The sequence below is a fragment of the Eumetopias jubatus genome, unplaced genomic scaffold (assembly GCF_037043125.1).
Source record: "Eumetopias jubatus isolate StellerSeaLion01/CBP00866 unplaced genomic scaffold, mEumJub1_p1.0 scaffold_2, whole genome shotgun sequence".
Lineage (NCBI taxonomy): Eukaryota > Metazoa > Chordata > Mammalia > Carnivora > Otariidae > Eumetopias > Eumetopias jubatus.
The window spans coordinates 135,812,891-135,826,466 of NW_028274808.1; the positions used below are offsets into that span (position 1 = coordinate 135,812,891).

General features: G+C 35.3%; 1 protein-coding gene across 2 annotated transcripts in view; it reads right to left on the bottom strand.

Annotated features, from left to right (window-relative positions):
* Positions 1 to 13,576, bottom strand: part of COPS4 (COP9 signalosome subunit 4) — a 40,499-nt gene that overhangs the window by 17,305 nt on the left and 9,618 nt on the right. For both annotated transcript variants that reach the window (XM_028124203.2, XM_028124202.2), the window contains exons 2-6: positions 8,211 to 8,290; positions 5,960 to 6,111; positions 5,300 to 5,403; positions 707 to 860; positions 395 to 545 (exon numbers count right to left, since the gene is read on the bottom strand). In XM_028124203.2, coding sequence (XP_027980004.1) covers positions 395 to 545; positions 707 to 860; positions 5,300 to 5,403; positions 5,960 to 6,111; positions 8,211 to 8,290 — 641 coding nt within the window. The remainder of the gene's footprint in view (positions 1 to 394; positions 546 to 706; positions 861 to 5,299; positions 5,404 to 5,959; positions 6,112 to 8,210; positions 8,291 to 13,576) is intronic.

The window sequence follows — 13,576 nt, forward strand, 5'->3', positions numbered from 1 at the left end:
TCTCTTAATAACTCCTAACACATGTGGGTAACAGACTGATACATGCATATTTAAAAATATTTCCTTGCGGGGCGCCTGCGTGGCTCAGTCGGATAAGCATCTGCCTTCCGCCCAGGACATATCTCAGGGTCCTGGGATCGAGCCCCCCATCAGGCTCCCTGCTCAGTGGAGAGCCTGCTTCTCCCTCTCTCTGCCTGCCACTCTGCCTACTTGTGCTCTCTATCTCTCTGTCAAATAAATAAATCTTAAAAATAAAAAATACATAAATAAAAATAAAAATAGTTCCTTGCTAAATCCTCTAGTAGGTAATGAGCCTGAAATTATTAATTCAGTAATGAGCCTGAAATTATTAAGCAAACGTAACTGTTCATGAAAGCACAAATTACATGTTTACCTGCTGATGCCAAGATGGTACAGTGCAAAGCATGTTTTAAGGCCTCTAGTCTTTCACTTTCGTGCACTATTGTCTTGTAAGAGAGCTCATTGTACCTTTGTGCAGCTTCAATGAATTTTCTTCTATAATCAAGAACACGTGCATAGCATACCTATAGAGGGAAATTTTTCAATTGGGGAAAAAATTAAAAATCAAAGCAAAAAATAAAAGATAATTTCTAATATATAACACCATTTATCAGATGTTCTGGAGAATCTTAGTATAGTAGGATTCTTCAATACAAAATTAATCTCAAATCAACTCATCTGTTACCTTATAATGTATCTGTAACTGTTCATTGGTGGATTCATTCTGAAGCAATGATGCTCGATTTATGTAAGCCTCTGCCTGGACTGGGTCATCATCTTCCAGATATAGCCTAGCAATCTTCAGGTAAGTTTCCAGCTTATAATCTACATTGTACTGCCTAGGATGTAACAGAAAAACACAGAATGACTGAGTATATTATCAAGAAAATTTTTAGGAGTTGGAGAAAATAAATTTTTTTCATTATATATATTCTGTTAATATAAGAGAATCAAATTTTTACTGCATTGGAGAAAATCTAAAAAATATTTCCAAAATAAATTTTATTGAATTTTTATTATTTTTATCATGATTGTTCCATTGTATTTTAGCTTCTTTCAATCCTCAGATAATCTCACAAGTCATAGAACTTAAAAGAAAAAAATGCCCAGTTGAGGGGTGTATCATATACTGCTGTTGGGGCTATAAATGAGTAAACCATCATGGAAAACAATTTGGCAATATATTTTCCAACGACCCTTTGAATCCTTTAAAATACATATATATTCCTTAACTACTACATTTTACTTCTAGAAAATAAATCCCAAGAAAATAATTAGGGATGTGCACACATACACAGAAGGAATATTCATTTGTAAAGTTATAAATATCTTAACAGGAAAACACTGGGAATCACCTATTATGATATTTATAATAATCAACTAAATTGTGGTACATAAAAGATGGTAGAATAATATACAGTTATTATAACCATTACTATATAATAGTCATGTATTTTTGCTAAGTAAAAAAACAGGATAAAACAACATGTAAGACACTATTAAGATGTATTTCTATACATACATATGAAGATAGTAATAGCAATTATCTCTAGGTGTTGAGATTACAGACAGTTTTCATTTTCTTCTTTATCTCAGTGACCACATTTTATGCAAGAAATGCACAACTGAACACCTCACATAATCCAAAACTCACAAAAATCAAGATTAATCCTTACAGAAAAATTAATCTTTTTTATTACCAGCAAAAGTGAGCCACCATGTGGCAAGAACAGTTTACAGTTTACATGGCCCAAGCTCTGAAATTCTTTACTTTTTAAATTTTTTTATACTAATTTGAATTTTTTCCACAAGTCATATATTACTAGCATTTTGTACTATACTATTTCCATTCACAACTCAAATTTACATTAACTGCTATAAATAGCACTATACTTTTTTGAATTTTCCAATTTTATGCCATCTACTAAATTTAAAATTCCTGTAATTATCAGAATGAATCATTGTTTAAAGAAACAAATTCTCAATCGTTTATCCAGATTCTACTTTTAATCACTTTTAGGTTAACTTGTTTAGAAAACTGCTAAATTTTCAGTTCTCTGATATCCTCACAGATAAAGATAATGCTACAGGACGTTCAAAATGGTAATTACTGTCACTACAAAGAACAATATCTAATTTTATATTTATTTCAACTGCCAGTGAAAGTACATCAATTGCCCTGTACTACGAAGAAAATACTCCGCACAGAATAAGACCAAAGCAAAGAAGAAAGCCCAGCCTTTTCAAACTATCAAAGAAAAACAAACAAACAAACAAATGAACACGAAGGCTTGGAAAGCAAAATTCAACATCCACATAATGAAGCCTTTCTCAAACTGGCTGCTTTTTCAAGGAGCAGCACTGTCTAATAATTTCATAATAAGCAATGCACAAAAAGCAAGATGCCTGAACTACTGTCTGCCTTATCATTCATCACAAATATTAATGAAGACAAAAAAAGAATTCCTCATTTACCTGGTAAAAGAGTAGAGAAGCAGCTGAAATATTTTTAAATCATTCACAGGTGGTATTTTTATACTTGTCAATTGAAAGGGGAACATATTTAAAAAACATAACCAATAATCTCCCATCTGCCCTCCTTCTTGTATAATGTACTTGGGAGGAGTGCTTCATAAAGAACTAGAGATATTTCTAAAAATACTAAAGGTAAGATTAATTGAATAAAAGTTATAAATTATCATCTTAATTCTTTCTAATTGTTTCTCCCTCTCACTTAGTCTAGCATCCCAAACCCAACAACCCATTGAACCCACTGTGACCTCTAAACCACTGAACTCATTATATTGCTACTGTCTTTTTCCCCTTAAAGGCCTCACTTCACCCCTCACCTCATTTAACCCCTATGGTCAATCACTGTTAATTATTGAATATGCACTCATCTCCCTTGTCCATCTCTTGCTGTCACACTTGTTGGGCAACATCGTAACTGTGATTAAACCTACGTTTGCCTACTCCTTTCCTGCACCCTTGTAGCTGAACTCTGACGGAGAAAAACACCTAACCAATCTGAATGATCTCATTTCAATCACTACAATCTTCAGATGAGCCCTTTTTGCTGCCAACTATATTCCTAGTCTACTCACTCTCCTAGAGAATTTTTTCTCCTATTTTTGTCTTCCCTCAACTTCAACACTACCACCCCCATCCACATCTCCAGCTGATGACCGATTCTGACTTCACTAAGAATACTGAAGCCATCAACGAGTACTTGCACAAACTCCCCCAGCACATGGCTAATACAGCACCCGCATACTCTGTATTGCTGGCTGTTACTGTAGATCACGGGGGGCTATTCTGCCCATCGGGGAACATGTGGCAATGTCTACAGACATTCTGATTGTCACAAATAGGGGCAATGATGCTACTGGCATCTAATGACAAAGGTCTGAGATGCTGCTAAGCATCTTGCAATACACAAGACAACCCCAACAAAAAAGAATTAGTGCATCTAAAATGCAAACAGTGCTGGGGTTGAGAAACTCAGTCACCGGTGAGCTATCTATGCTTCTATCTAAAGCCTATCCCTCCGCTAGTTTCCTTCCCCTCTGTCTACTCCTGCCAGAATCCTCTCTTACTCCCCCGTATCAAATTTTTGCTTTCCAAAAAATCATAAAAGAAAAAATAATCTCTGCTGCTTCTACCCTATTTCTCTGCTCCCTTTTGTGAAAACTTCTGCAAAGAGTTGCCCATACATACCATCTCCAATTCTTTTCTTCCCATTCTCTCTTCTCTTCCCATTCCAATCACGCTTTTTCATGCTTACCATTTCACCAAAACAGCTTTTGCCAAGTGTCTCAATGACCTCCACCTTACTAACTCCAATGGCTAACCGTCATTCCTCATCTTACTTGACCTAGCAACACCAGAGCTGATCACTTGCTCCTTGATACGTTTTCCTCATTTGGCTTTTAGGCGACCACACTCCACATTCTTCTGGTTGTCTTCTTACCTAAATACTTTTTACTTCCTCCTGCCCCTGACCTCTTAATGACGAGTGCTATAGGAATCAGTACTTAGTCCTCTTCTCTATATTTCCTCCCTTGGGGATCTCACTGATATAATGGCTTTAAATTCCATCTACATAGAGACACCTGAGTAGCTCAGTTGGTTAAGCGTCTGCCTTCGGCTCAGGTCATGATCCCAGGGTCCTGGGATTGAGCACCGCATAGGGCTCCCTGCTCCGCAGGGAGTCTGCTTCTCCTGCTTCTCCCTCTGCCTGCCGCTCCCCCTGCTTGTGGGTGCTCTCTCTCACAAATAAATTAATAAAATCTTAAAAAGAAAAAAAAAACCTAAAAAAAATTCCATCTATATATCAATGATTCCCAAATGTAGCTCAGATCTCTCTCCTAAACTACAGACTAATATATTCAACTCCCTACTAGATACTTTCACTTGGTTATGACATGTCCAAAATGGAACTCTTGATTTTCCCTCAAAACCTATTCTTTACTACTCAGTAGATGGCAACTCCATCTTTCCAGTTGTTCAGACCAAATCCAGGATTTATCTTGGCTCTTCTTCTCATACTACATATCTAAGCTACCAGAAAATCCTTAGCTCTACCTTAAAAACATATCCAGAATCCAACATTTCTCACAATCTCCATCTTCTCTGCAGTAGTACATAAGCCTCTTAACTCATGTCATTACTTCTATCATTACTTGCCTATAATTATTCTCAACCCAGTAGGCAGAATGATTTTCTAAAATATAAGTCAGATCATGTCATTCTTCCATACAAAATCCTCCAATGGCTCCCCTTCATTTCACTTAGAGAGAAGCCAAAGGCCTTACAATGACTTACAAGAACCTACATAATCTGGTCCTCAGTACTCTCTGATCTCAGCCCCCCACCTTTCCTTGGCTCACTCCACTTCAACCACACTGGTATCTCGATCTTCTGAAAACACTCCAGGCATGCTCCTGTCTTAGCACCTTTACATTAGCCATCCTCTCTAAGAGGATCTCCTAAGAGTCTTCCCTCAGCTCATAGCCATTCCCTTACTTCCTTCAAGGGTCTGAGAAGTTGTATGTGGACCACCCTACCACTCCAATCACCCTTTCTAATGATACAACCTGTTCTCCACTTTCCCTTTACTTTTCTCTATAGCACTTATCCCCTTCTAACATACTGCAAAATTTTTGTACTTATTAAATTGTTTATGATGTTTCTTTCATTAGAATGTGAGAAAAAACATAAGTGAACTATGATAAATATCCTATATACATCTCCATCCAATATCCACTATTTACTATACTTTTGTCCTGTTTCCAAAGGAATTCCCACCAACACTTGGGCTGCATTTCTCCAATCTTCTTCTTTCTCATATATGGACGCAAGATGCTGTCTTATTGAAGCAACCTGGAATAGTAGGTAGACATGTTAAATTATATCAGCTGACATTAGTGACTAAAATAAATGGAGGCTAAGTTAATCTACTGTGATAATGCTGTCATTCAACATATTAAGCTGACAAGTAAATAGTACTAGTTTAACTAGACCATCCCAATTTTTTTTATGAATTTTGCATTCACAGAATATCAAAATACTGAACTAACACACTTCTGCAATGTGGATTATGGCAATAATTTAGTTTAAATATTAAATTTTACTTTTATGTTAACTGTATATATAATGCTAGCGTTTTCCTATGATTTTAGCCTTATTAACAATTTTTCTGATTCTTAAAAATTGTCTAAAGAGTAATATTTGGTTTGTAAATCAAACTGTAATATCCAAGCAAATGTCAGCTGGAGTTACAACATCCTAATATTTAGTTTTATACTGTAACATGCTGTTTGGCGCACTGTTTTGTCAAAAATAAAACTGGATGATCATCTCCTTTAAAAATGTCATAGTATCTCTCAAAATAACTGCTGCTATCTCATGTTCAAAAATCACTGGTCTAGATTTTTACCTGCTCCTCAAATGAAATGACTCTAGGTTGGATCTTTTCCAAGGTGAAATGATAGATTTCTTTGGCTGTGCTATCAGGCAGGTTAGGGAGATGGGTACAGAAATCAGTCAGCAACTGTCGAGAGATCACGAGACTGACATTCTCATTCACCACTTGTCAAAAAAAAATAAGAGATAAGAAAACATGAATAATTTATCAATTTTCATTAAGCAATCAATTTTTACCTAAAATTAACATTAAGAACAATATAGATTAGTACAACCTTCACTGCATTATTCAGGGACTTCCATACCCATATCATCTTATATTACAGAATCAGTTTTCCTTATGCTGAATTATTTGATTACATAATGACTACACTAAAACAGTAAAAATCCCATAATTTTCCTAAGAAACAGAAATGGCTGGGGAAAAGTTTTGTTTTACATTTGAGAATTTTACATTATTCCTTCTCTTCCTTATTGTTCTACAAAGGGAAGGCACAGAAACACCTATATTTTTATGTATGTACTTATATACCACCTGGTGACAAAAAGGAGTTAAAGAAGAAACAGATAATTTTCACGAAATTTAAATAAAGCAAGTAGTGACAGTTACTGCCACTTGTATTTTCCCAATAAAAACAACAAATAAGAACTGAAGTCAGCACTAGATGTACAGACATATTTAATGACATAATTCATAAACATGTATGAGTTTTTATTACTGTATGTGATAAAGGATGAAAGCTCTGAAGCCTTGCTGCTTCCACCACTCCCGATCAGATGCCCTCCAACAAGAAACTTAGCTTGTCTGTATTTCTGTTTCCTCCTCTGTACAATGTGGCTAAGGCCGCTGAGAAGCTTAAATGCATTATACATAGAGCACTTTAAACAACATGGGGAACAAAGCACTGAACAAATGTTCATTATTATTATCACTATTATTATATTTTAAAAGATGCATCGTGCTTGTGACCACTGCTCAGATAAATTAAGTCTGAAATCAGCAGTTACTGGGAAAATAAATGATCATTCAAAAACTGTTCAGCTGAGGGCGCCTGGGTGGCTCAGATGGTTAAGTGTCTGCCTTCGGCTCAGGTCACGATCCCAGAGTCCTGGGATCGAGTCCCACATCGCGCTCCCTGCTCCTTGGTAGCCTGCTTCTCCCTCTGCCTCTCTCTCTCTCTCTGTCTCTCATGAATAAATAAATAAAATCTTTAAAAAAAAAAAAAACTGTTCAACTGATGTAAATGATTTTCCGTAGACTGCTTTTCATTGGTGCACTGGATTCAAAGTTTATATAAAGATTAAAGTTTATAATAAAAATCACTATTCTTTTGCTACTACAATGCAATGTTCTCAATAAAACCATTCCTAACATTTTTTTGTAAGCAACGGCCAGCTCAACACACACTGCAGGCCCCAATTTTTTGAGGCAGTAACTTACGGTAACCTGTAACAAGCTTGTAATCAGTTCATGATATATTAATCATAATTCATTCTTGGATAAAACCGGATACAGATGAGAAAACACTTTCATTACAAGTGTCATTAGGCACTTAACGACTGTTAGAAAGAAATTCCTACATAAACTAGCACTTCTCATGAGAATGTATGTGAAAGCATGCCCTACACTGTAAAGCACTCTCAAGTGTCATTAATATTGTTAACTCAGTATCAATTCCAGCCTGGATTTTGAGTAATTTTCAAAATAACTGGATATGTTTGAAGTCAGGGAACAGGTGAGAATGTCTTGAAGAATGGAAATGTCTAGTTCCCATTCAAATGGAATGTTCTTAACGTTAATAACGGTCAACACCTATATAGCGCTTATTATATGCCGGGTACTATTCAAAGCACTTTACTTGGTATATTAACTCATTTAACCTCAACATTTCTACAGGGTAGCTATCACATCCCCATTGTATAGACAAGGAAATGGAGGCACAAAGGAATTAACTTATCCAAGAACACACAACTAATAAAACAACAGACCAGACTGAATCTAGACTATTTTCCTTATCATTATGCTACACTGTCTTTCATCAGTTACTGTATCAATTACTGTACAAAACCTTAATTGGTAATGTAACTCTGAAGACAACTTATTGAAAAATTACCTAGTAAAGCTTAAATTCTAAAATGAATTTCAATGTATATTTAATCTCAATGAAAATTATATTGATAACTTGATATAAAACAAGCTTGAGCAAGCTTTGAAGTCCTAACTCGATAATACAAGGCAAACATGGAATTTTCATTCCACTTACTTGCTTCCACAAAAGCTTTCAAAGCTTCTAGTTGTTCTGCCCCAGATAACTGAATGGCTTTTTCCAGGATCTGACGATACCTAAAACAACACCAAATAAAAATAATGTTCAGAGAACACCATACTCTAATGCTAACTTTGATGTTTATTCATTTCTATTTATCCTGGTTTCTTTCATAGTGCTCTAGTTTGTAGTTTCTTTATAGTACACCACAGATTTTTCTGTTGTTGTTTTAAGTTCCTAGTCCATCATAAGAAACACTAAATCTGTAATTCTTAGATGTCACTTCCAGTTTTCTTTACATTATACCACAATTTTTTTTTTTTTTTAATGTTTTCAAGAGGAGCACCTGGCTGGCTTAGTCGATAGAGTATGAGACTCTTGATCTAAGGGATGGTGAGCTCAAGCCCCACAGTGAGCATAGAGCTTACTTAGAAAAGGAAAAAAAAGTTCTCAAGCCCATCAGAAGAAAACAAATCTGTAACTTCAAGTTACTGGATCTAAAGTGCCACTTTTTCTTGAAAAAGTTTTAGCTTTAAATTTAAACTAAGTCAACTTTTGGGGTGCCTGGGTGGCTCAGTCCACTGGGCATATGACTTGATTTCAGCTCAGGTTGTGATCTTGGGGTTGTGGGATGAAGCCCCCCCCCTCCCCCCACGGCTCCATGCTCAGCACGAAGTCCGCTTGGAATTCTCTCTCTCCCTCTGCCCCTCCCCACACTTGGGTGCAGGCATGTGCACATGCTCTCTCTTAATAAATAAATGAATCTTAAAAAAAAAAGTCTCTTATGCTTTGCCTTTCTCTCTTTAAAAACAAATAAGTCAACTTTCTTTCAAATGCCTTAAAAAATAAGTTTTATTTCCTTCAATTGTGTATTACACAGACACACAAGAATGTTATTTGAGGTGACCCAGAACCTTTTCCTCTTGTGGGCCTAATGAAACCAGGGTCACCAACACTAGGATAGTGTTGATGAGGAAATGAAACCAAGTATTAGGGACTGAATGTCTTAGTGTGTACAAAACAAACTCCAAACCAAATACACTGATAGAACACATCTTATGCTATCAGACAGTGCCTGTATATTCTTTATTTGCAATCACTTCTAATAACTATTCTCCCTAATATTCATGACCACATAAGATTCAAATCAGCACTCTAAAAAGGATGGGGGAGAGGCGTCTGGGTGGCTCTGTTGGTTAACTGTCTGCCTTAGGCTCAGGTCATGATCTCAGGATCCTGGGATGGAGCCCCCAATTTGGGAATCCCTGCTCAGCAGGGAGTCTGCTTCTCCCTCTCCTTCTGCCCCTCCCCCCACTCATGCACTTGCTCACGCTCTCTCTCTCTCAAATAAATAAAAATCTTAAAAAAAAAAAGGATGGGGGAAATGCTAAAAACAGGAACAATGACAATTATTAGGCAATGGCAAATTCATTCCTAAAATACAAACTCTAGGAGGTCAAGGATTTTTGTTTGTTTTGTTGACTGCTATACACACAATGCCTAAAGCAGCATATCACAAGCATTCAAATATTTAACAGTATTGGTAAATAATAATACAGTATTTTATTTCTTAAACTGAGTGGTAGGTACACAAGTATTATACTATTTTTTATCCCTTTTGTCTTAATAGTAATATTTATTAGAAGCATTAGTTAATGCATTTTACAAACCTAACAGTATCAATTATTCAGAACGTCATCCAGAATATAGTTAAGAAATAAAAATATACAAATAGGAAAATATATATATACAAATAGGGTAGGCAAATATATATATACAAATAGGGCCCAAACTCATTCAAATTTATGATTTGTAATTTTGTAGGGCACACCCTCAAGCTACCATTCAACACTTACGGATTCTCAAGCCATACAGTATTCTCTGAACCTTGGTTATATGATTTCTCAAAAACACAACGAATGAATCAAATTGACTTGTAAGAAAGATAAACTGACAGAAAAGGCAGCAAACTCCAAAAGAACAGAGAAACTACTCTAATAAAGCAAGGAAATATTATTAAGCTTTAAAATAAAAATTGATACTTTTAAAATTATTTTTAAAATTTGAGGGGCAGTATTCAGTTATCTGAAAATTCATTAACATGGAATATCTCATTCTTTCTATACATACACATACACACACATGCACATATACTATTTCCCATATCTATATTTATACATCTACTTTATTGCTCTGGGAATTTAAGTTAATACATTCAATGTTTTATTCATTTTTGATTGGCTTATTATTCATATTCTTCATATTCATGGCTGAGCCCCCTTAATCTTATATCCCTATAGATTATTTTATACTAACAATATTATACTCAAATATGACAATGTCCCACAGAAATTTTCTGATTAACCTGTTTTAAGTCATTGTTTTATAACTTATCAACTAATCTGTATTAAAAACACACCAAAAGAACCTCTAAAAAGGATAAAACTTTTATATTAACTACATCATACAACTTGCATTACAAACTGCCTACCCAAACTCTCAACTTTTATTGATTAAGAAAGTGAGATGCAGAGTTTGGGCTAGATGCTATCTTACTCATTCTCTAATATGTAAATTCTAGTATCTAAAAATAAGATATTACTTTTTTACAATAATAATAAGGAATGACTAATAAACCTAATTTAAATCTGGGATTTAAATAATCAATCGGGCACCTGGATGGCTCAGTCAGTTAAGCGTCTGCCTTCGGCTCAGGTCATAATCCCAGGGTCGCAGGATTGAGCCCCGAGTCAGGCTTCCTGCTCAGTGGGGAGTCTGCTTCTCCCTCTCCCTCTGCTTCTCCTCCCTCTTGTGCTCTCTCTCTCTCCCGCTCACTCTCTAATAAATAAAATCTTAAAAAAATAATCATTTAATATTGCCATATTAAATCATCCAAAAATGCTAATTGAGCACCTAAGCTTTTTAAAATGCTAATATAAGATTCTGTGTATGATACTAAAGAGATTTTAAATAACCTTAGTCTTTGAAGATATAATATAGTCAGGCAAATAAAAATTTAAAAATCAAATATTATCACATATTAAATTACAATAAAACAAAAGTTACTGAAATGAGTAAAACAAACCGAACAATATAAGAAATATGACTGTAAGAACTAAGAAATGAATTTGGTAAAGTTGTGGGGTACAGAATCAATGCTTGAATATTTGTTGTGTTTCCAATAGCCAAGCTATGCAAAGAGCCCAGATGTCCATCAACAGATGCATGGATAAAGAAGATGCAGTACACACACACACACACACACACACACACACAGGAATACTACTCAGCCGTCAAAAAGAATGAAATCTTGCCATTTGCACCGAAGTGGATGAACTAGAGGGTATTATGCTAAAAGAAGTAAGTCAGTCAGAGAAAGACAAATATATGATTTCACTCACATGTAGAATTTAAGAAACAAAACTGATGAACATAAGGGAAGGGAAGGAAAAATAAAATAAGATGGAAACAGAGAGGGAGACAAACCATAAGAGACTCTTAACTGTAGGAAACAAACTAAGCGTTGTTGGAGGGAAGGTGGGGGGAAAGATGGGGCATCTGGGTGACAGGCATTAAGGAGGGCACATTATGTAATGAGCACTGGGTATTATACGCAACTGATGAATCTCTAACTTCTACCTCTGAAACTATTAATATACTGTATGTTAATTAAATTGAATTTAAATTTTAAAAAATCTGTTGTGTTTCTAAACACTAATAACAAATTATCAGGAAGAGAAAACATCCTATTTACAATTACATCAAAAAGAAAAAAATAACGAGGAATAAATTTAACCCAGGTGAAAGATCTGTACACTGAAAACTATAAGACATTGATGAAAAAAATTGAAGACATAAATAAAAGGAAAGATATTCCAGAGTCATGGATTGAAAGTATTAATATCGTTAAAATGCCCATACTACTCAAAGCAATCTACAGATTCAATGAAATCCCTATCAAAATTCCAATGGCATTTTTCACAGAAATAGAACAAACAACTAAAATTTGTATGAAACCATAAAAGACCTTGAATAACCAATCTTGAGAAAAAACAAGAAAGTTGGAGGCATCACACTCCCTGATTTCAAATTATTACAAAGCTATAGTAATCAAAATGGTATGGTATCAGTATGAACACACATAGATCAAGGGAACAGAACAGAGAGCCCAGAGATAAACCTGCACATATATGGTCCATTAATTTATAACAAAGGAGGCAATATACAATGGGGAAAGGACGGTGTCTTCAATAAATGGTGCTGAGAAAAATGGACAGCCACATGAAAAATAATGAACCTGGACCACTATCTTACCCCATACTAAAAGTAAACTCAAAATGAATTAAAGACTTGAATGTAAGACCTGAAACCATAAAACTCCTAGAATAAAACATAGATGGCAAGCTTCTCAACATTGGTCTTAGCAATATCTTTTTAGATACGACTCAAGAAGCGGTGATGACAAAAGCAAAAATAAATAAAGGGGATTATACAAAACTAAAAAGCTTCAAGTGAAGAAAAACATCAACAAAATAAAAAGGCAACCCACAGAATGGGAGGTTATCTGATAAGGGTTAACATCTAAAATATATTTAAGAAACTCATACAACTCAATAGCAAAAAATAAATAAATAAAAGAGTGATTAAAAAATGGCAGAGGGGGACACCTGAATGGCTCAGTTGGTTAAGCATCTGACTCCCAATTTTGGCTCAGATCATGATCTCAGGGTTGGGAGATGGAACCCCACATCAGGCTCCACCCTAGGCATGAAGCCTTCTTAAGATTCTCTCTCTCCTCTTCCTCTCTCTCCCCAACCCCCTGTTCACTCTCTCTCTCCCTCTCTCAAAAAAAAAAAAAAAAAAGTGGGGGGGGCCAGAGGAACTGAATAGACATTTTCCCAATGATAAACAGATGGCCAAAAGGCACGTGAAAACAGGTTCAACATCACTAATAATCTGAGAAATACAAGTCAAATCCACAATAAGATATCACCTCACACCTGTTAGAATGGCTATTATTAAAAAGACAAGAAATAACAAGTGTTGGCGAGGATACACAAAAAAGGAAACCTTCATGTACTGTTGGTGGGAATGTAAATTAGTGTAGCCACTATGGAAAATGGTATAAATATGTCTCAAAAAAAAAATCCGTATTGCGATCCAACAATTCTACTGGGTATTTATCCAAAGAAAATGAAAACGTTAGTTTGAAAAGACATATAAACTCCTATGTTCATTGCAGCATTATTTACAATAACCAAGATATAGAAACAACTTGTGTTCATCCATGAATGAATGGATAAAGAAAATGTATGTAAATACAATGGGATATTAATTCAGCCATAATAAAGGAAGAAAATCTT